This window comes from Fragaria vesca, linkage group LG2 (genome assembly GCF_000184155.1).
Source record: "Fragaria vesca subsp. vesca linkage group LG2, FraVesHawaii_1.0, whole genome shotgun sequence".
In the NCBI taxonomy this organism is placed as follows: Eukaryota; Viridiplantae; Streptophyta; class Magnoliopsida; order Rosales; family Rosaceae; genus Fragaria; species Fragaria vesca.
In genome coordinates, this window is record NC_020492.1 from 16,031,921 (window position 1) to 16,056,136 (window position 24,216).

General features: G+C 38.2%; 3 protein-coding genes across 3 annotated transcripts; 1 reads left to right on the forward strand and 2 right to left on the reverse strand.

The window, feature by feature from the left end:
- The first annotated feature begins 1,034 nt into the window (after window positions 1-1,034).
- Window positions 1,035-8,497, forward strand: LOC101305028. Its single transcript, XM_004290578.1, has 5 exons — window positions 1,035-1,179; window positions 1,506-1,577; window positions 1,682-1,891; window positions 2,443-6,668; window positions 7,142-8,497. Exons 3-5 carry the CDS (start codon window positions 1,789-1,791, stop codon window positions 8,198-8,200), a joined length of 5,388 nt encoding a protein of 1,795 aa, XP_004290626.1. The 5' UTR covers window positions 1,035-1,179; window positions 1,506-1,577; window positions 1,682-1,788; the 3' UTR covers window positions 8,201-8,497.
- Window positions 8,498-9,084: 587 nt separating this feature from the next.
- LOC101308256 (putative nuclease HARBI1-like) lies at window positions 9,085-11,257 on the reverse strand. The gene is made up of 2 exons (XM_004292532.1): window positions 11,113-11,257; window positions 9,085-10,315 (listed from the first exon to the last, which is right to left on the reverse strand). The coding sequence occupies exons 1-2, from the start codon at window positions 11,255-11,257 to the stop codon at window positions 9,261-9,263; spliced, it is 1,200 nt and encodes a 399-aa protein (XP_004292580.1). The 3' UTR covers window positions 9,085-9,260.
- Window positions 11,258-12,162: 905 nt separating this feature from the next.
- LOC101305326 (sulfate transporter 3.1-like) lies at window positions 12,163-17,112 on the reverse strand. The gene is made up of 12 exons (XM_004290579.1): window positions 16,615-17,112; window positions 16,298-16,505; window positions 15,665-15,836; window positions 15,063-15,128; window positions 14,471-14,584; window positions 13,943-14,059; window positions 13,710-13,836; window positions 13,309-13,595; window positions 13,029-13,219; window positions 12,846-12,931; window positions 12,666-12,742; window positions 12,163-12,576 (listed from the first exon to the last, which is right to left on the reverse strand). The coding sequence occupies exons 1-12, from the start codon at window positions 16,949-16,951 to the stop codon at window positions 12,391-12,393; spliced, it is 1,968 nt and encodes a 655-aa protein (XP_004290627.1). The 5' UTR covers window positions 16,952-17,112; the 3' UTR covers window positions 12,163-12,390.
- Between the last annotated feature and the right edge of the window lie 7,104 nt (window positions 17,113-24,216).

A 24,216-nucleotide genomic window follows, 5' to 3' on the forward strand; every position in this document is an offset into this window, starting at 1 on the left:
AATAAGGTGGTGCTCCAAACTTCCAAATATTGTCTCATTTATTCACTAATCCAAAAACCATTAAATTAATCAACAGCTAGTGTTATAGAGAGATTCAAGGCATCGGCAGCTCCTAGTGAATTTAGAAATGATGACATACTAATATAAAATTGTAAAAGAATGTCGGTTTGGGCATGCCACCGGTTTGTCATCATAGTTGCATACACATATATAAGTGGATTAAAGATTCGAATTTTCGTCACTCGCTTCATTTATTGTGTACATACTAATGTTGAATTTAACAAAACAAAAAAAAAAGAGTTTGATGTTAGCCTTTCATATTTGGAATTTTTCTTGTTCTTTATAAACTTTTAGATATTTAAAAGGTATATTATATGTAAAGCGATTTCCATTTGTCAAATGGAAACTATATTTTAATTTTTTGGACGAATGTATGCTTGATATTTAGTATATGCAAATCACAATATATTTTTCCTACAATCCTACAACGGTGAGTCGAACCCAAGCATGGCTTTGGTGATATTATTACACAAGACTTTAGCATTGTCACACCCAACCATGTTTCTTGTCTTGGATCTATTCTTCACAATAGTTTAATGGCCTAATGGGATCCTGGTCATTATCTACTCTTCATATGAGGGAGGCAACCTAGACATGAACAAACCAAGAAAAAACAATGCTTGACAAAAAAAAAAAAAAAGCTTTTATGGTAATCTCGTTAAACACAATCCTACAAAAACATTGCACAAAAATCAGACTCCAAAAACAATGTACCAAACCCGAGGTAAATCAATTTTGAGATCCTAACCACAAGGGCATTTCCGTAATCTACTAATAAAGAAACTAATGTTCTGATATTGCAAAATAATCCACCAAAAAAAACCAAAAAGGAAATAAAAATCCGAAATACAAAACTAAATTAAAAGCATTAATGTTGCTGCCGTTGATTATTTTTTATTTTATTTTTCTTTCTCACTTTTGATTATTTTTGTTCTCTTTCTTGAAAGACAGCCAGTAGTAGCGAACCCACCAAACATAAAAAGGCAAAGTAAAACCCCAGTGGGAGAGAAACAGAGAGATCACTTTTGACAAGGAGACCTAGCGATCTAGCAAGCCATGGGGTGACCCTCTCCAAACCTAAAGCAGCTCATGTTGCTTTGTTTCAGTTTTTGTTTCTGGGTAAGACTCTGTATTTTGATCCGTTTCTTGTAGCTTTCACTGTTTCTGAATCGATGAAAACCGTTGCATTATGTGAGTTTTGGTTTGACTTTGTGCTTTGGTGCTTTGTTTGGAGTTTAATCTTTGTCCCCATGGAGTTTGTTTTTGTTTTTGGATTTTGGGTTCCTTTGTTTTTGTTCATTTCATTGAATTGTGTTGTGTTTTAGCTGGTTTTAATTCTCTGTGTGGTGTTTTATGTATGATCATGAACATTTGTGGTTGAAATGAAAGTGTGGATTTGTAATTATTCTATAATAGTCTGATCGTTTGGATTTGTGTTTGATCAGGCAGTTTGTAGAAAATTAGAAGACAGCAGTCAATTTTAGTATACGACTCTGGACTTGAGTTTTACTGATCAGGTATTTTACTTGCGTTTCTTCCAATTCCTTAAGAATCTGATCTTGTCCACCATGTGGTTTTGGTTGATCTGAAATTTGATTCTGGATTTTGGTGAACTGAGTAGAGGATTACAGATTTGGTGGTTTGAAGCTGGTTGAGGCTGAGTTTACTCGTTGGTTTTGGGTTACTGCAACACCAGTAGCGACGGTGGTGCTGATATTGGCTGGAGTTATGGCGACTGTGCCCCAAGCAGATTCTAGACGCATGTATTCTTGGTGGTGGGACAGCCACATAAGCCCAAAAAACTCAAGATGGCTCAAGGAAAATCTTACAGGTACATGTTTAATTGTGGTCAGTTTGGAATTTTGATCGGCATGCTTTACTTGCTAAGATATGTTGTTTTTCATATATGTGGAGTTACAGTTAATTCTACATGCCGTCTCGTAAAATAGTTGATTTTGTATACTGCATTACATATTTGGCATGTTTCTGTTTCTCCCATACAGGAAAATATTAGATCAGAGATGCATTCTTACCATTCTTGTCATCCATTGGGCATCTTGGTTTGTTTAATGACTAAGAAACTGGATCTGGTACTTGTCTAAGGAAGTTTGTAGAGAAGAGCTCAATACATATTCAAGGATTTCCTTACTGTTGTTGACTGCACGATAAAATCAATGTGATCATACAGGCTTGTAAAATCGGTGATTCTGATTGTTTTATCATTATCCACATATCATAGTTTCACCCTATGCATGGTTCTGGTTCTAGCTTTATCTTTTTATGTTCTGTGTATTATATCTATCACCAATGTTGTTCCATCTCTTCCCCTTACCTTATATGTTAAAGATGTTTGATTAGCTTTTGTTTTAACTTATTGTACAGATATGGATGCCAAAGTCAAACACATGATCAAACTGATTGAAGAAGATGCAGATTCCTTTGCTAGGAGGGCAGAAATGTATTACAAGAAGCGGCCAGAACTCATGAAATTGGTTGAAGAGTTCTACCGAGCATACCGTGCGTTAGCTGAAAGATATGACCATGCAACTGGGGCGCTGCGCCAGGCTCATCGAACGATGGCAGAGGCGTTTCCTAACCAAGTCCCGTTCGTAGATGACTCACCTGCAGGTTCCTCTGCTAGTGAGACTGATCCCCGAACACCTGAGATGCCAGCTCCTATACGAGCATTATTTGACTTTGATGAATTACAAAAAGATGCTCTGGGACTGTCCTCCTCAACCCATTTCCATGCTCTCAAAAGGAATGGAGCTTTTAGTGAAGAATCTGACTCTGGAACCAGCCGAATAGGTTTGAAACAGCTGAATGATCTCTTTGGATCGGGAGAAGGAAGGGCGAAAAGGGGCCTCAACTTCCTTGATGCTGAAGCAAAAGAACACAGCATGCAGAACAATGGCCATGATCTCAAGACTCGAGCCTTGTTGGAAAATGATCGAGTGGGCAAAGCAGAGACAGAAATATCAAACTTAAAGAAAGCTCTTGCTAAACTAGAAGCTGAAAAGGAAGCTGGCTTACTTCAGTACCAAGAGTGTTTAGAGAGATTATCTAATTTGGAGTCTGAAGTCTCTCGTGCACAAGAGGATTCCAGGGGACTCAATGAACGAGCCAGTGAAGCTGAAGCTGAAGTTCAAACCACAAAGGAAGCACTTAACAAATTAGAGGCTGAAAGGGAAGCTAGTCTTCTTCAGTATCAAGAGTGCTTAGACAAAATCTCTAACCTGGAAAACATCATCTCTTGTGCCCAAAAGGATGCTGGAGAGCTCAATGATCGAGCTAGCAAAGCTGAATTTGCATCTGAATCACTACAGAAAGATCTTGAAAGGGTGGCATCTGAGAAAGAAGCTGCACTTGTACAATACAAACAATGTCTGGAGAAGATATCGAATCTGGAGGAGAAACTACTGGATGTTGAGGAGGAGGCCAAGAGGGCTAATGAGCGTGCTGTAATAGCTGAATGTGAAGTTGAATCCTTGAAGCAAGCAGTTGCCAATTTAACTGAAGAGAAGGAAGCTGCTGCTCTCCAGTACAAGCAATGCCTGGAAACGATATCTAATCTTGAGCATAAGATCTCTCGTGCCGAGGAGGAAGCGCTACGGCTACACTCTCAGATAGATGATGGGATTGCGAAGTTAAAGGATTCGGAAGAAAAGTGTCTTCTGCTGGTAAACTCAAATCAGAATCTGCAGTCGGAGTTGGAGTCTGCAGTGAAGCAAATGCAATCTCAAGGTGAAGAACTTACAGAGAAGCAGAAAGAGTTGGGTAGGCTTTGGGCTTGCATACAAGAAGAGCGGTTACGATTTTTGGAGGCTGAAACTGCTTTCCAAACACTGCAGCATTTACATTCCCAATCCCAGGAGGAACTTAGATCTCTCGTAGCTGAGCTCCAGAATAGAAATCTGATTCTAAAGGACATGGAAGCACGAAGTCAGAGTTTGGATAATGAAGTCCAGAAGGTGAAGGAGGAAAACAAGAGCCTAAGTGAGATCAATTTGTCTTCATCTATTTCAATAAAAGATCTGCAAGATGAGATCTTAATCTTGAGGGAAACGATTAAGAAACTTGAAGAGGAAGTTGAACTTCGAGTGGACCAAAGAAATGCTCTTCAGCAAGAGATATACTGTCTGAAAGAGGAACTCAGTGACTTGAACAAGAAACACCAAGCTATGCTAGAGCAGGTGGACTCAGTTGGCATGGATCCAGTGTGCATTGGGTCATCTGTGAAGGAGATGCAAGATGAAAACTTACAGCTCAAACAAACGTGTGAGGCAGAGAAAAGTGAGAAAGTGGCACTGTTGGAAAAGTTGGAAATCATGCAGAAACTTCAGGAGAAAAATGTTCTTTTGGAGAACTCTCTTTCTGATTTGAATGTTGAATTAGAAGGGGTTAGAGGGAAGGTAAAGGATTTAGAACAATCATGTCAGTCTCTTCTGGCAGAAAAAGGTACTCTTCTTGCTGAAAATGGCACCCTGATTTACCAGTTGCAGATTGTTACTGAGAATTTAGATAAATCATTAGAGAAGAACAACTTTTTGGAGAATTCTCTCTTTGATGCCAATGCTGAACTGGAAGGCTTGAGTGTAAAATCAAAGAGCTTAGAAGAATCATGCCTATTGCTTGGTAATGAGAAGACTGGTCTGATCACTGAGAGAGAGAGTTTAATTTTGAAGTTGGGCAGTACTCGTTCAAGACTTGAAGATCTGGAGAAAGGATACGCAGAGATAGAAGAGAAGCTCTCTGTTCTGAAGAAGGAAAGAGATTCCGCACTTTGTAAAGTGGAAGAACTAAATGTATGCTTAGATTCTGAGAAGCAAAATCATGCCAGTTCTGTTGAGTTAAGGGAAACCCAGTTGGCTGATATGGAACTGAAGATCTCTGGTCTTGAAGCAGAGGGTATATGTAGGAAGAAAGAATTTGAAGAGGAACAAGACAAATCTGTGACTGCACAGATTGAAATCTTTGTCCTGCAGAAATGTGTAGAAGATCTGGAAGAAAAGAACTTATCCCTCATGATTGAGCGTCAAAAGCTTTTGGGGGCATCCACAATGTCAGAGAAGCTGATTTCTGTCCTTGAGCGTGGCAAACTTGAACAACAGAGGGAGATTAAGTCATTGTTTGTGCAACTTAAAGCACTGAGAATGGGGCTGTATCAGGTGTTGAAGACTGTTGACATTGATGCAAACCTGGGGTGTGCAGAAAAGGATGACCAAGACCAATCACTCCTTAACCATATACTTGTCAAACTTCAGGACAAACAAAATTCTTTCGCTGAAAGTTGTGATGAAAACCAGCAGTTGCTTATTGAGAACTCTGTTCTCGTAGCAATGCTTGCCCAACTGAAACTAGAGGCGGACTGTTTTATGAGGGAAAGAGACACTCTTGACCATGAGTTCCGGACCCAGTCTGAAAAGTTCTTGGTGTTGCAGAGTGGCGCCCAAAGACTTCACGACATGAATGAAGAATTGAATTTGAAAGTAGTGGAGGGAGAACACAGAGAGGGAGTATTGAGGACCGAAATAGATAATCTGCACGAGCAGTTGTTGGACTTGCAAAGCGTTTACAGAAGTCTACAAAAAGAAAATTGCCAGGTGGTTGAATATAAAGGATCCTTGAAAAAGACGGTCTTAAATTTGGAGGAAGAGACACGTAACCTAGAGGAGGATAAATGTGTTATGTTTGCTGAAACAATATATTATAGTAACCTCTCCCTGGTTTTCGATGATATTATTTCCCAAAAGCAACTGGAACTGGAAGAGCTCAGTCACAATTATGATGAGCTTCATCTTGGCAATAATGACCTGAAAGCGAAGGTAAGAATATTGGAGGGGCAGTTGGAAGTTATACAGATGGAAAACTTACATCTCAAGGAGTCATTAAGTAAGTCAGAGGATGAGCTGAAATTGGTTAAATCTGTGAATGATCAATTGAATGGTGATATTGCAAATGCAAAGGATGGTTTGTCTCAAAAGGAGATTGAGCTTTTGGTAGCCGGGCAGATCATCAATGAGCTACATAATGAGAAACAAGAGCTGTATGTACTGGTGGAGGATTTGACTGCTAAAAGTGATGATGCGAAGATGGTGCTGGAAGATCAAGAGAAGAAAATTCTCAAGCTACATGAAGACAGTGACCTTCATAGTAAAGAGATTGGATGCCTCCGTGAAGTGAATCAGAAGTTGGAGGTGGAACTGTCAAAATCGCATGAAGAAGCTGAAAAGGCAAAAATTGAGGAGGAAAGGTTGATCAGTGAACTAAAAGCGGGAAGAGAAGAGATTGAAATGTGGGTGGCTCAGGCTGCCACCCTCTTCAGAGAACTGCAGATCTCCTCCATTCGTGAAACGTTATTTGAAGGAAAGATCCGTGAGCTCATTGAAGCCTATCAGATCCTTGAAGAGAAAAGCATTTCCAAGGCCCTGGAGAATGAACAAATGAAAGAAAGAGTTGGCACATTGGAGCATGAAAATGGAGAGCTACAAGCTCAGTTGGCTGCCTATATCCCAGCTGTCATCTCTCTGAAGGAGTGTACAACAGCCCTTGAGAATCATTCGCTTATTACCACCACATCTCATAAACTTGACATTGGAGCCTTGGAGGTAATTTTCAATTCTGTTAATATACTTAACTTCCAAGTTTTCTGAGACTGAAGTGATAATCCATTAATAAGCTTCTATCCTCTATTTGTTTTCTAATGGAACTTACAGCCTCCTCCATTTATATTGGTTTTTTATCCACAGCGCGTTAGCAGTATTAGATTGGTTATCTCCTAAACTAATGATATGATCTGTTCAAATTTAATCTAGCCATGCAGTCATGAGTTTTTATCAATTTGGTTCAAACTTAAAACTTCATACAAATATATTATTCAGGGCCTTAATGTATTTCACAAAAATATGATGCTACTTCAGACTAAAAAACTTAAGGAAGTTTAATAGAAAGTAAAGTGGTTTCTGTTTGAAGCTGGACATGGATTAATCTCCTTATTATTCTCATTTGTTATGAGTAGTTCTTTGGTATGTTACCTTGAATATAATTTGATATTAATAATTTATATTTCACTTATGTCCAGGATGCCCTTATGCAAGCTGAGAGGTCTCAAACAGATGGACATCAAATTGACACAGTATCAGATGGCATTTCAGAATTACAGGATTTACAAAGAAGAATCAAAGCTATAGAAAAGGCCATGGTAGAAAAGGAAAGCCATCTTGTTGCCAATGAGGAAGCTAAACGATTTGGGGACGGCAAGAAGCCCGAAATCTCTGAATCAGGGAATGAAGTTCTGACAAAAGACATCATTCTGGATCAGATATCAGAGTGTTCATCCTATGGGGTAAGCAGGAGAGAAACCGCAGAGCCTGATCCTCAGATTCTGGAGTTATGGAAGACCACTGACCAGGATGGCAGCATTGATTTGATGGTTGGCAAGGCCCAGAAGGCAACTACTGTACCGACTGACCACAGTCAGACTGAAGCAATAAAGAAACACAAGAACAAATATCCCTCATCAGAATCATTGGTTGAGAAAGAATATAGCATTGACAAATTAGAGATCTCGAAGAGATTCTCTGAACCCCGTCAAGAAGGCAACAAGAGAAAGATTCTGGAAAGACTTGATTCTGATGTGCAAAAGTTGACAAACCTTCAGATTACCGTGGAAGACCTGAAGAAGAAGGTGGAAATTACTGAGAGGACCAAAAAGGGAAAAGGTATTGAATTTGGTACTGTTAGAGAGCAGCTGGATGAAGCTGAAGAAGCCATCACTAGGTTGTTTGATGCCAATAACAAATTGATGAAGAGTGTGGAAGATGATTTTGTGTCTCCTCCTAATGGAGATTCTGGGATTGTCCCGGATCACAGTGGGAGTGTCAGCAGAAAGAGACTTTCGGAACAAGCAAAAAGAGGGTCAGAGAAAATCGGTCGACTGCAGTTGGAGGTACAGAAACTGCAATTTCTTCTACTGAAGCTCGACGGTGAAAAGGAAAGCAAAGGGTCAACAAGGATCAAGGAGAGGAAGACAAGAGTTCTTCTGCGGGACTATCTCTATTCTGGCAGAACAACCGCCACAACCCCAAAGCGTAAGAAGGCTCCTTTTTGTGCATGCATGCCCCCAACAAAGGGAGATTGAGATTTGATGAGCCAGTGGTGTAGTATAAAGTAATGAGAACGAGGCATTAGACTTGTCTCATTGTCCATAAGTTTTTCTTCCCTTTATAGAGAGTTACTGTTCAATAGAGAGGATTAGTTGGGTCTTGCTTAGTTTTAAGATCCTGCTGTACATGTCAGGTCCTATCTACTAATCAAAGAAACCCACTCTTAAAGTAGTTTTTATTCTTCTTTTAGCGAGTGTATCCTGTTTTTGCCGCAGCTTTGTATTTTCTGCTCCGTTATTCATCAAGGAATTTGGCATTTTCGTTACAAAGAAGCAATATTCGTTTTCAGTAACCAGTTCTTAGCTCTATAGAGCTAAAAAGTTGAAACAGGGAATTTCAAGAAAAAAAGAGATAAAAAAAAAAAAAAAAATTGAGCTGGGAATTGGTAGGGGCTGCGCGAACGCAAGCCCCCTCAGGAACAAATTATGACGTTGGCTCTTCCACGTATGGAAGACCATAGGATGGCACCCCTCCTAAGTGCAATGGAGGTCACCAACCTAGGCCATGGGCCTTCTTGATCGCCCAATAACCCCGTCCAGGTAAGTATGTTGCAACGTCCTCGTTGGTGCTCTTTTATACATGCTCAAGTCGTCACTTCTTTCCAACACTTCCGATGTGGGACTTGTTTAAACAGATCAAGACGTGAAGATAGGGACTTTTGTCTTGTTTTCATGTGAAGTGCTAAATGGAAAGGCAAAGCTCCAAGGACTGAAAGAAGTTCACAATGGGTGTATTGAGAAATCTGAAAATTGGATGTTACCAGAATTCGAAAGTATATACAATAAATCTTCAGTAACTGCCCCAAGGTATCCTTCAATAATAAAGGAAATGGAAAAGAAGAAAGAGCAGATGACACTATGACAGCAGAAAATTATTCCTTCCTGAGCTCCTGGTATAGCTTTTAAGAGACTAGTTACAGTTTCTTGGTTACAAGCTTTAACTCCTCCCCAAACAATATCAATGGTTGAATAATAACTTGTAAAGTTGTAATGGCGTTGCTCGAAGATGCTCCAGGTTTCCAACACAAAAAGAGCATTAGTCTGATGCAGCTGTTTTCCTGCTACGCTGCCAGTGTTTAACTAAGTTCTCCCTCATAGTCCTCCCCGATGGATCAACTTGCTTACAGCATTGTTCTCCATATCCCGAGTCGTGATGACCAGATAAAGCAACATCTGGGTGTAATATATCTCCACGGTCAATTATTATGTTGTGGAGTAAACAACATACCAAGATAATGCTTGGAAGTTTCCGCTTATCTGGTCTCCACATAACCTTGCTAAGGATTCTCCAAGTGCCCTTTAACTGAGAGAATGCCCTTACTGCAAGAGACCTTGCAGACTCATGCGCGGCATTAAAAGCAGAAACAGAAGAAGCCGGGAGGCCACTGCTTTCATAAGGAGTTATGAGCCAGGAGAGGAGAGGATAGCAAATCCCACCAACTACATATTCTCTGATCTCTCCTTCAGGTGAAGTTCTAACATTCCCATTTAAACGGTTTCCACTTTCGCAGAGCTTGAAAAGTCCTGAACACTTTAATAGTCTAGATAGTGTCATGCCCCCAGGCCAACCGGTCACAATATCAAGGAACCTTAACTCATGATCGACAGTTCCCTGCAAGAGCATGCTGTAATTTTTCTCTGGGTCACACCAATCATCTGATGCTTGAACGGTAGGAAGTGTCATTATTATGTGTGTACCGTCAATGGCTCCACAGCAATTGGGCAATCCAAAAGATGCTTCAAATTTAGACTTAATTTCGTCCATCCTATTGGAATCCGGCCACTTGAGATGGTGCTTTGCACGTTCTTCCAATGCTTCAATGAATCTCCAAGTCACCTGAGAAACTGTGGACTGGCCAACCCCAAAGGCAGCTCCCACTGAGACCTGAGACTCACCAGATGCCAACCTTCTCATGGCAATTGCAACCTGTTTCTCAACACTAAGAAGCCTCCCTTCAATGTTGATGAGCCCTGATGGTGGCCTCGACACAAGGTCTTCTCTTACAATGGAACAGATATAATCAAAAGTTTTTCTAGAGACCCTAAAGAAATGCTTAAATCCTTCTTCCTCATCTTTCCATAGTGAAGAGCCTGCACAATTAAATTACAACAAGAAAGTTCATATATCAGGGAAAGTTCAGAGACAGAAATCAACTTTAAGAGAAACAAAACAAGCTAAGCCTGAATTCGTGTGAGCATGTCTCCCCAAATCTGATTCTGTCCACCTCCCATATATATCATTTTCTTAAAAATCACATCTCAATTTTTCTTCCCTTAATAATAGGCTAATACCAACCTTCTCATGGCAACTGCAACCTGTTTCCTCCCCACTAAAAAGTGACGTGCAACACACTGAAAATTGGACTCCGGAAATAGTCATCTTTTTTAACTCAAGCAAGAGAATCCCATAATATAACTAATACTATAAAGTCTCTACTTCTCCCCCTTCTCACCTTCCTCTTTTGAGAAGGTAAAATACATGATGGGTGACAGCTATTAAAACTCAATCAATAAGCAAATTACTCTTAAAAGAAGGTAAAACTCAGTATTTCCACATGCATTTTCAGTACATCCAAAATTTGGAGCTTGTCTGAATTCTCATCACAATTCATCATAATGATCATGTCAGATAAACAAAACGCAGAGTTCAAAGTTTGAATCTTTCTGATTTCCAATAACCAATAAATCTATACTAAAAAAGTCCACCACCTCTTATCTGATGTATATGCTTCATAGCTTTGGCACAACAAAACCAAATTTAAACAAATCCAGAAGTCCCCTATATCTGTAATTTGATCAAAACAACCAGTAATCTAAAATGCTGTAAATGCAATCCAGTGAAACACAGGGAACACAGTAGCTTAAGTGAATTGAGTTGAAACATTAACCTGGTTTTGAAGAACTCTTCTGCCAGAAACTATCCCACCACTCAGAGTCAGGAGCTGTAGGCTCGACTGGAGCCACACTTGAGCTCTTGCATTTCTTCAATTTACCATCCTTCTTATTTTTCTTTGATTTCTTGGGAGGCGCCATCAAGCTCAGTTTAGGACAGCCCAAACTTCCGGTTGGCTTTGAACTTGAAGGGAATTCAGATTCTGAACACCGAGGGAAGGTGAAGCTGGAGAGTTGTGTCGGAATTGTGTTTGGTTTGGGAAGAGAATGAATGAAAGTGATGCGGAGGTTGACACTGAACTTTTGAAGCAATAAACTTGTGGCCCAATACATGATGAACCAACAATTCAAATCTGCACACATGCATAGGCCCAATAGATTATGCAAATGGCAAAATGCATATCTTAGAACATATATTATAGAATATAGAATCTGGTTTGTGTAGTGAGTCTTATTTTCTGAATTCTGAAAAGACTCATAAGAGTGTCTACAATTATATGTTTATCTTTTTCCGTTTCTCAATATAGAATTTGAGTAGAGGAAGAGAGATTGGCAATAATAGAGAAGAAATAACAGTTGTTGTTGTTATTGTCTTCATACTTGATTTGTCGAGTTTTCGAAAGTCTCCGATCGTAAATTATAATATCTTACAAAGTCATTCTATATATTTTTATTTTACTATTAACTTTTTTGATTGATATTTTACTATTGTCTTTGATGAGTCTTGTTCATCGTCTGCAACTTTAGGCGTCATTAGAGTCTTATATGTTATATACCAATACAGAAAAAACTTGACCGTGTCTAGTCTGTAGTAGTTGAAGTTCTTATTTATGTACAATAATTACGTGCTCGAGTTGCTAACATCATATATTTTCCTTTGAAGGCGAGGTGCTTCTGCATGTTGTGCTACAAACTTTGAGGGTTTATTTCTGAAACACTAGTTTCTGTACCAGTGCATCTGTGCATGCCTAGCTAGCAGTTGCTTATTTTAGTGTTTGTATTATTCTGACTTTATCACTAGGAAATGAGTAATAAAACATACAACTGAGTAAGAACTGAGACAGATAATTTTCATATATAATTTTCATTAATTATAAGATATACATTAATACATATGTTGGAAGTAGAAAAAAGGGATGCTTCCAACAGTGACTTCATGACTTCAGCATCGATCGAGTTAGGCATATAAATGAGACTCACTTCTCTTTGATTCAACGAGCCGCATATATATATATATGTTGCTAATTTCTGATACACATCATTTTTCAGCTCGATTAGACCTTATCCCATGCCCCAGATTTCTCTTTTACGAGGTCGGATTTGGTGGTGTGAAGCATGAAATTGCAGGCTCCAACAGCCTCTCCAACAGTCAAATGAATCCACTCCCGACCTATTTTCTCAATCAACTCTGACTTGTGCATCTTCTTCATCACCTCGCTCCCGGGGTTTGCCAATACGAGCTATAAACATATCAAACAGAAGGTGTAAGCTAAGCAGTGGAAGGAAATTTTGAGTGAAAGAAGTGGAAACAAATTGGATAGAACTGTACCTTAAGCCCCCTTCTATCAATGATCTTCTTGACCTCATCAAGCATGCTTATTCCACTTGTGTCTATGTTACCAACAGCTGTAGTAATTTAAACCAAAAAACATTAGGTATCAGTTACTTCAAAATTTTGTTCAATCAAACCAGAGTCCTAGAGACCAATGAATTGATCAAGCACACTTACCAGCCATGTTCAATATGACATATTGTAAGCTACTTTCCCCTGCGGCTTTTACTCTATCTTCCTCTTCATCAATCCACCTTGCAATCCTGAAACATTCACAAGGGTTGCATTGGGTCAATATCTAGCTTCACTATAATATCCGACGAAATTTCAAGATTGAAGTTACTTGGGTGATAAAATTACCTTTCTCTCAAGTAGTTGGAATTGGCAAAGTAAATAGGAGCATCAATCTCAAGAATGAGGATTCCAGGAATATTGCTTGCATTTGTGTACTGTTCCATGCTTCTATAAGCCAAAGAATCTGGAACGTTTCCAAGCATGAAAGTCTTAGGCCTTGCCACAAACAACAGTACCCTCATTATTGATAGAGCAACCTGCACATTAAGCACAAAGACTAATTAGAAAATGAAATCGTCATCCTTCATTTGAAGATCAAGTGTTAGATTGGGTTGTATTTTCATACCGCTAACACAAGGCCAATTTCGACACTCCCAAAAACAACGCCGAAGTACGCACTCATGCAGACGACGAAGTCAAACTTGTCAACCTTCCAGAGATGGATTGCTTCCTCGTATTTTATAAGACCGAGCATTGCAGCTATGATGATAGCTGCAAGCACCACAAGTGGAGTGTAGTGGAACAATGGTGTGAGGAACAACAATGTGAACATTACTGCAATTGCCATCACAATGTTCGACATTGCTGTTTTGCATCCTGAATTGTAGTTCACCGCTGATCTAGAAAAGGGCCCTGAAAAAATTGCATTTCAATTCAATGTAAGATGTAAGTAGCAAACAAAGATATACGTGTATATGGACTTTTCTTGTGAAGTAAGTTAAGAAAAAATTGTTTATTGATCAATACCTGTAGTAAGGTAACAAGAAGTGCAGGAACCCGCAATGTTCATCATCCCAAAAGCAATCATCTCTTTGTTTCCATCAATGTGGTAGTTCTTGAACATTGAAAAGCTTCTCCCTACTGCTATTCCTTCCTGCACATAATCAATTAGCAAAGAAATTGATTAACTAGAACCAATCAACTACTTGATCACTTTCTGCTGCTGGTTAATCACATAGTAAAAGAAGATTGATACTCACGGCGAGAGCTATGATGGCGGTGATGACGCCGGTCTTGAAAGCTGTCGACAGGTAAGGTGACACAAACAGAAGATCCCCGAAAGACAAAGGATTTAACCCCTTCTTCAGCTCTCCTATCTGAAAAATTATCCATGGGTAAAACTAGTTAAAAACCTATTAATTACTCCTCCAGATTAGAATACTAAATAAAAAGAAAAGGAGAAAAGGTTTCTATGGCGCCGACGACCCACCAACCAACCAGAACTAGTCCTACTCTGTCGTTGAGGATTGGGCAAATACGGCATAGAATATCTCGGGCCCCCTATCCAATCACCCAACACTATTATTGCCTTAATGGTGGGGGCTCACCATAGCTACAAATAATGTAAAACGACTTTACAAGACACTGTGCATGGAGGTGGTCTGGGTTTAACGGTGGTCCTTGACCGTAAAAATCTATATACACGGGATGTACTAGCCCTAGTTGGTGATCACGGACCGGACCGGACTGGACTCTAGTGACGGTTGTTGAGTTTGTTTTTTACTCACCACTTGAACTCCATGCTTCTCAGCATGAGTGAGATAAACCAGCACGCTTCCCAAGATCACCGATGTCAGAGGTGCCATGGCTGATATCCAGAAGAACTTGGGTTTTTTCTGACTCTGCATATTTCCAACGTTATCAACATATTAGAACCAATTAAGCTAATTAGTTAAAGATAGAGTATAGTTTTAAGTTTTAACAAGGTTCAACTAGGACAGTCCTATCTTGGAAAAGTTTAGGGTTACTATATTGGATGGGGGAGCAGGTTAAGGTTGAAAGTTGAAACAAAGAATTTCATGACATAAGCTGATTCCAACCAACCCAAGAAAATTGAGGGTGTCTAAAAGTTAGATGCAGGTTCCGAGTAACTTTCATGAGAGTTTCTAGATTAAGACAATATACTAATTGGATCTACTAATCTAGCTACATGATCATGCATATTATTAAAAGTTGCGTGACATGAGAAGTTTTTTTTTTAAATCAATTGATTGTTCGAATATGGAAATGAAAACATGACAGTAGGTTTAAAGGAATAAGGATCTGATTGAAATGAATAAACAAAGGGAAAGTGCAAGATATGGGTTTCGATTCACTTACAAAGTATCTGGTGGTGAGAAGAAAGAAGAGAAAACAACATCCCAAAACCCCACTTTCCCATCTCCACTGCAACAACCAACATATCATTGTTAGACAAAATTAATCAAACCTCCTTAGCCTAAACAACTAATAGTATAAACAAATTATATACTTTCTTGCTTAGCTATACTTTCCAAAAGACCAATACTAGGGTTACTTCACCAAATGGTCACCTTTTCAATTTGAAAGACTCTAGATTTTAAGAAATGACCCTTAACCTTCTTAAAGAATGTTGTATCGGTTTGACATAGACAAGAGTTCAAACACTTTTTTATAATTGAAACGTATAAATACAGACTTCTCATAATAAAATATAACAATCACGTAAATATAACTGAAAATTTAACAACGAGTTGTGACTCATGAAAAATTGAAAACATCTAATAACACCAATTTTATCACTAAAGTAGAAGCATATATATATGTCAGGCCTCCTACTTCAATTATTGAGATTGAACATATATATAGGAGTTTGATATTTGTGATATATTTTTTGAGGAGTGTTCTAAATTTTCTTAGGCTAGAAAGGGGTATTCTAGGAGAAATGACAACAAATTACAAACCTCATGTGTTTGGCTGAAGACAGAGCGCATAACTGACACGATATCTGTTCCTTTAGTAAAATGTTCTAGCCCCAAAATACCCTTGAGTTGTTGAAGACACACCACCGTGGCTGCCCCCGCCATGAACCCTACTATGGTTGCATGTGATAAGAAATCCACGATAAACCCAAGCCTGCAAATCAAATTGAACACATAGTTATGTTAAATTTTCCAAAATCGGTAATGTATTTTACAAAGTTATCCGACAGCTTATTAGATTGTAAAGCTTGCGATTGGATCGGTCTATGTCTGAAAGATTCTTTGTTTAATTTCCAGTATTCGTTACAAATTAGAGGACGACTGTGTGTGTGAAGTCTGAACGAATCTCATCTGTCCAAATTTTAATTTTTTGGTGGAAGACAAAACTGTTTGAGTAGTAGAAGACAAGAAATCCCAGGAAACCTGTAGATACATGTCATCGTTTTCTATCGTTTTCTGTGTTTAATTGCGTGAACTCACTGTTCTTAACCTTCTACTTAAGTAAGGTAACGCATATATATAGAAGAAACTAGTTCTACATGTTAGGTTAGCCGTAAATAACTAGTGACTATTTCTTTTCTAAAAAAAAAAAAAAAAAACTAGTGACTATTTTACCTCAACAAACCCAACAAAGCTTGGAAAACTCCGGCGAAGAAGGTCGCCGTGAAAGCCAGGTGAAGATAGAGAGTGGGATTCTCAGTAGCATTGACCTCAGCTCCCAGCATTGAAGCCGTGAGAAGTGAAGCCACGGCCACCGTTCCCACAGCCAAATCTCTAGAGCTCCCCATCATGGCGTAAACCAATGGTGGAATAAAGCTCGAATCTGCATTAAGCATTACAACACGTTATAAGATTACGTGATATTCAATGAGTAAAACTCTGCGGCATCATTTAGTAAACAAAGCCGGCACAACATGAGAAATGATACATACAGAGACCGAGAATAGGAGGCAAGTTGGCGAGCTTGGCGTAGCTGATGCCCTGAGGGATGGCGAGGCTGGCGATGGTGATGCCGGAGATGAGATCGGACTTGAGGAAGTCCAGCGTGTAACGCGGCGCCCACTCAAAGATGGGGAACACATACTGGATCCCGAGGACTAGTTTTCTCGAAGCAGGTTGGTTCTTGAACTGCCTGAGAGGATCGTCCGGGAAGAACGTCTCCTTCAGGGAGTTCTTGAGCGTCGTGATGAACGGCTGCGGCGGCGGAATCGCCACCCGGCGTGACGACTCCACATTCGCCGAAGGGTACACGTAATCCACGTTTCCCATTAATAAATCTCTCTCTCGGCTACTCAAAAAATGCGAGCAGATATAGCAAAAAATGACTTTGGCACTAAGGCAAAGATAAACGGTCGCGGTTTTGGAAATGACAAGTTTGGAGGGACTTGAAGGGTGAGAAAGTTGGGAGGTGGAGGAGAAGTGTGAGCAGATAGCTTGGTGTGGAGAGTGAGAGAAGAAGCCGAGTGTTGTGGAGATTTATAGAGGTTGGATTCGAGGACGGTGTGGGAGAGGTAGGACGAGGGTGATGATGATCCACTATTATTTTCATTTTTGAGAGTGCGTTTGAGGACCCATGCCATTTGAATTAGTGAAGGAGGGGACACGTTTACAAGTTACAAGTGTTAGATCATTTTTAATTTCTATATTTGAGTTTTGGAAAAAAATGCGAGCTGCACACCTCGTGCTCTATTGTGTTCTATTTTCGTTCACTCCTCTAAAGAAAAGAGGCAAAATCCAGGAAGCTCACGTATTTGTAAGGTTTTTTTTTTTTTTTTTTTTTTCTTTTCTTTTTCTTCATGAAGTTTTCTAATTCTAATATCCTTGATGCATGGCAGGCCAATTGCATGTTTTGCCACTGTGGCATGAGATTCCTACGTGGGGGAGTTTGATTGGACTGGGGTGGATATGAGGTTCTGCTTGACAAGTGTTAGGTTAAGGAGTTTGATTAGTTCTTTGACAGTACGTTGTTTGTTGGTAATTGATCGACATAGTTGAGGTTAGAGAGTTCTCTAATTATAAGTTAGACCTACATTAGTTAGGGTATAGAATTGATCGTTCTCTAATTAGTATAGACCTAATTAAGTTAGGGATTTGACCAAAAAGAGATTTAAAATGGATTTGGTACTGATTTTGCATGTTTTTTTAGCAACTTTAATTACAAATAGGAGCTAAATATCAAAAGTAAGAGTAATGTAAGTAGAGCATTTGGCTTGATAGAAAATGCTATTTTATCTCACTCTCTTGTAGAAGATTGTCATTGGCATATATGGCAAAAGAAAATTAAGATTGTTAGACCTATTGATCAACAATCCGTGTTTTTACAAGAACATTTACAAAGATGATCGAGCGATCTCCGAAAATAAGCATTATGTAATTTATAAGAACATACGTAATTTATAGTCTAATTAAAAGGTTGAATGAGAGGTTCTATTAGTTACTGTACGTTGTTTACACAATCAACATGTAAGACTTAAGAGTCTCTCCCTACTCTAATGATCGAAGAGAGTGACCTGAGTTACTAATATCTTTGTTTCTAGAAATCTATATTCAACAATTCTGTCATGAAACCCGGAAGCATATGTATATATACAACATCTATATATATTTTGCAGCTCATCTACTACTCTACTAATTAAGCATAATAAGTCTATAAGTCCTCTGCTTGAAGCGAATATAGTTCCATCATATGCATAAACATGTAAACTCGTTTTCTAGTTTGACTGGATTAACGTAAAGTGCATGTTCACAGTTTGCAACTGATGGAATATCAATGCCTACCATTTGTTCGATCTTTCGTGGCGGATACAGAAGTCATGGTCGACTCGGCGAGCCAAATCCCTAAAGTTGGATTACGCTGCAGGTGGTAATCATTCTTTATATTCCCACTTTGCAGATCCTTACCTCCTTGCTTGCATCACTTCTTTGTTCGCTTTTTTAGCAAATGCATATGTCATATACAGCTACACACACATATAGAACAGTAGCTAGCCTCTTCTTTATAAATTTTCAAGAAGAAGATGAATACATAAGCATTTTGTATACTTCCAATCATTGGAACTAAATAGAGAATAAGGAAAGCAGAAGCGTTTTGATTTCTGAATGTTCAATTCCTTTTATAAAACGTAAAATCGTTACTGTATAGTAAACAGCGGATGGAGCAGTGGAATGTATGAGCGTACACATAGTTCGGCAGTTGACCTAAAGATATGAATGGTATATTTCTCTAGCTGGCCGGCTCACAAGTCTCAATCTCAATCAGTGCATTAAGGACGTCGATCAAGTTTGAAACGCTATCTTACCTTAACCAGCTGCATAGATATATAGATAGAGATAGAACTACTTGTTACTTTCTCCCCGCCAATTTTGATGTCTTACGGCTTCTTGAAAGTTTTGGATCGAGTTTGACCTATACAGGGTCACCTGACTCAACCCTAGAAAAATCTTCATGCATAACTAACTAATCAACCTCCCAAGAAGGTCATTTTCCCACGTATTGAATATGGTTCTTCTTTATATTAGGTCAAATTAGAGATCAATCAATTGGTAGTTAATAACAGTCTTTTTTATTAGTTGGGTTATTGATTTACTGTTATTTTCACAATCAGTGTTCTTCAGATTACCCTTAGCACATTTTGTTAATTTTAACAATTAAGCACAATATTCTACTTTTAGTTGGGGAAAGCATAATACAATAATTATAAGCGCGCTCGAGAAACCTTTATTAGTAGAAGATATAGTGTACTAGCTAGTTCTCCAAAAAGAGTCTCGTATATACAGTTTTGTCCCCAGCAAAAAAGCAACTCCAAATGGCTCTTCATCTAATTAAGCACTTGGATCTCTTAAGATCTACTCAAGTTATATTTAACCCCGGTCAGTTCTTAACGCGGCCATTAGAAGTCTCTGAAAGACACCACAAGATCGATAAATGCATGGTGACTAGCTTATTGTCACGATAAGAGGTATCATCATATACCTTTATGTTTCCATGTTTCTGTTTTTTTTGGTGATTAAGTTGTAGTGGTCTTTAGCTACCAACTATTCAACGATGTCCTATGAATAGACCTGTAAATGGACTAGATCTGGAGCGGATCGACTTAGATCCGGATCCGGATCTGTAATAGAAATTTTGGATCCGGATCCGACCCGTTACCCGCCGAATTTTTGATAGCTAGATCCAAATCCGGATCCGGCGGGTTAACGGATACCCGACCCGTTAATCCGATCCGTTTATAATAATAAATATTTTCAAATTGTAAATAATAATTTCTGTTTATCATAAATTTTCATAAAACACTAATGAAATATTATAACAAAATAAAAGTTTATATCAAAAGTCGAATTACATGGCCAAAATACTCCTTGACAATAAACTAATATATTCAAAATACTAAACCGCTAATGTATTTAGCAAAGAGCATAACAAGAATATAGACATTAGTTACCTTTAACTTCATAAAATGATCATACTTTAGACGCAATTTAGACGTTTAGGCTATCTAAATAATTATTATATTATTTAATATTTATCAATGATATTATATTTATAAAAATATTATTTAATTATTTTAAAACGGATCCGGGTCCTTAACGGATCAGATCAATCTCAATCCGTATCCGATCCGTTTAATAAATGGGTTAACGATCAGGGTTCTTAACGGATAAACGGATCTAATTTTCAATCCAAATCCGTTTAAAAATCACGGATCCGGAGCGGATCCGGATCAAGATCCGGTCCATTTACATGTCAACCTATGATGTTATGTGGAAGTGGTCGACAAGCCCCGATGGTCACACACACACGGGTCCAAAAATGCTGATATTGTCCCCAGTTTAGCTACCCAGATGCGAAACGGGTATGAAGTTTTAACAGAAAAGGCCTCGGCATTAATGTGTGTGGTACCATTCCTTATAATCTAAGGATAACTCTTCACGTTTCTGATGTAAGATTCCAAATGGCTCTAATCTGAGTCACACTTTTTCAACATTAGAAAGACCAAGCCCACGTACATATATACTAATGATAATTACTGAGAGATAGTTCGATCATCAGTATCAAATTAAACTTGATCAGCTAGCTAGATATCGATCGAGAACAACCCGTGATAGGATTATTAATTTGCAAAACTAAAGAAATAAAAGTTTGTGTTTGGCACAGTGTCACGGATCGATATATGATCGAGGTTCCCATAAGACAACAAATTGGACAACTAGTAAGGTTTCTAAAGTGTACACACTATGTCTAGCTATCTATGTCTAGCTATCTATCTCGAAGAAGAAAGTCCATCAAGCTGAGCTGATCACATAATTGCCCCCCTTCATGTTCAATCTTATTAACAAAATGATTTATTGAACTAGATAAGCCTAGCTAGCCAACCAATAAAACAAATCATCAATTGATTTATTAAGAAGAGGAATGGAGCTCGAGGACTCGATTTGTTCGAATACAGATCGAATACCTAAGATAAATAATTAGTTGATGATGAGCTTTTTTAGGTTTCAGACTTGTCAATAATGTTGCTCAGTGTCAATATTGTTGATCAATGTTTTCTTAATTAGAACAGACAATTGTAAGTAGCATCTAGTAATTATATATTCTTTTTGCGTGGAGCTATTTGGTCTTTTTCAACGAGGAGCCGGAGGGGTACTGTAATGATCTATTATTCTCTATGCCTCTGTCAAAAAGTTTGAGACATTCCGAAAAGTATAAAATGATGTTTAGTCTGTGTTATGGTTTGTGCTAGCTAGTCTTTACCTACTACATAACCTGTGCCTTTTACCAATAGTCAAAAGTTTATCATCATTTTTCACTTTTCTACAAAGAACACATTAGAACGGATCGAGTTGGGAGCCTGGGAATTCTGGGATCTAGTTATACCCAAGTATCCAACTGGGTTAAGTTCCTTCGATCAGTTGTCTTAGAGAAAATAAAGTTCACGTTTTTGTAACTATGCTCTATATTCTAGTGGGATACGCACCGTTCTTAATTTCAATCCCACTTATAATTTCATTAATTTTATGGAAGCCAAATATTAAACATAACAGTTGTATAACACAGCCGTTGACATACCGCTCGGAGGAACAAACTTCTGCATGCGCAGCAGTAGTGACTAATATATACAGTAGTTCGATCCCCATGAATAAAAGGTTTTCTTTAATCTCTATTACTCATATTTAACACATGCGTACGTCTTTCAGCTTTAAAATTTGGGAGTCATATATATGCACTACTCATATTAGTTTTGGAGAATCAGATCGGTACATCAGCAAACTATAAAAATGCAGAAAGAGTAGACATGCTAGTTTATGATCGTAATTAACAACGATTCGTGATAAATGTGGTCACTTAATTATTAAATACATTTTTGGATGGGAGTTAGTTATATATTGTTCAATGTTTATTACAATCATATATAGATTATTAACATGAAGACTACAAAATTTATAAGCAAAAATGTACGTGAATGCTAATTATTTGTGTCAAGAGTTGACAAATTCCATTGTTTTCTCTCTGTTTTTGGTTTTCTTATGTCCCATGCCTTTGTCATGGCTAGCTGGTATATCGAATCTGATATCCCACTTCATATAGATAATGCATGTAGAGTTGTAGACAATCTTCTTTGTGTTCAGAAAAAACCTGCTCAAGTTATACCCTTCCTAGACAAAACCTCCACGACATTACAATCCTAATTCATCGATTAAGTTTAACTTCTTTTGCTTTATCTCGGAACTTCCTCAGCTACTCATCCATGTTGCTTGGATTAAAATATTTGTTTTACATTCCACTTAACCTTAATAATGGGATTTACACGGTGAAGAAGTTATGAACTCGATGATTGAATCAGCATAAAATCCAAAACTTGTGGTTTTGGTGAAATGCACAATCATGTCCAAGATATCCATGATTTAACTCAAGTGGAAGAATAATTGAATGTAATTATTGCTCCTATCAGGATTCTGATTCGGCCGGTTCTGATTGTTAATTTGGTCTCTCTCGGATTTCCGTATGGATATGGTAACTAAAAGGAACCACTCCAAAATCCAAATTAGGGTTCAAGGTGTTTGCCCACAAGAGTCCAAAGGGCCAATGAGAACCCTGCCTAACTACGAATGCCATCTTCTGCTAGATCTTATTGCCTGTTTCAAGCTGTTTAGGCGAAACATGCCGAAATGGGGAAGCTTTCTTATTTAGCAACAATGGAAACTCGATCACTCATGCATGCACAGCGCACTGATGCATATGCTCTGGTTTACTTCAAACTCAGTAGAGGTTGACTTCAAGAAAGGCTAGCCAAGGGTGACTTGGAGATGTCCTATCTGCAAATGCGTACTCTTACAAAGCATATACATAGACACACTAACATGCATGTAAAAGACCTTCTCCACAGACCTAAAGGTTGCCTGTTGATCAAAACTGTTCACTTTAAATCGCGTTCAAAGATTAAGGTCAAGTTTTCATGCAATCAATCAATAAGTCGAAATTTTTTAGTCTTCTGATTAGTGATTACTATCTGATAAATAAACAACAATCTTCAAGTTAATTGTAATAAAATAGAAGACGGTTCCGAACTTCCGATCAAGTAGTTACCTAATTACTATGAGAATGATACCGGAGAATGGAGAAAGTTGCAGAAGAACCATCTCTTACAGCATTTCTCAATAATACAAGTCTGCGGCTTAATTATAACACGGAAGTTGTGAGCCATTCATCAATTTCTAGTTATCGTCTTACAATATAATCGAGTACTACAAATCTACGATCACTGCATTATTAGCTTCACATACTGACTGATATGACAGTGACAACTGATGATCGTTTCAAATATACGTACGATGATGAAGATCATGATATGACTTACTAGCTAGCTAGCTGTTTCAGTGTTGCATCAAATAGGATCATGCATTTTGAATATGCTTTGAGGATCAATAATGCAGGATTTACGTTGACCTAGAAGGTTCTATCTTTTATCTGCATTATTGGTTGACTTCAACAAGAACTTCTGGAATTTGGAGGACACCATGATTTGTGTTTCCAATTCTAAAAGAAAAGCAAGCGAGCATGATTAAAGTACGTCCCAGGGGAGCAAATTATGTGGCTATAGAAACAAGGTACCACAATTCTACCTGAACTACTGTACCAAAACCCAGCTTTCTTCGCAAACACAGTCACTGTTTCAACAAATAAATCCACTATGCTATAATTCCTAAAATTGAGAAACAAGACATGTGAATTGTGATCCCCCCCTCCCATTAATCTCAAATGTGGGAGTACTGTTGTTTGCATCACAATTTTGGTTATTATTGAGTTAAAAAGATTTTGGTGCGCGCCTTTATATATATACATGTAGTCGTTGAAATAATTGTAGTTCATGTGGCGTAAGAGCATTGTATCCATGCCTTACATTGAAGTGATTGAACCTTGGTTTTGCTTTCACCAGGTAGAAGGAATTATAGAAGATACATAGGGACCCCCATACAGAAAGGAATATATATATATATATATATATATATATATATATATATATATATATATAGTA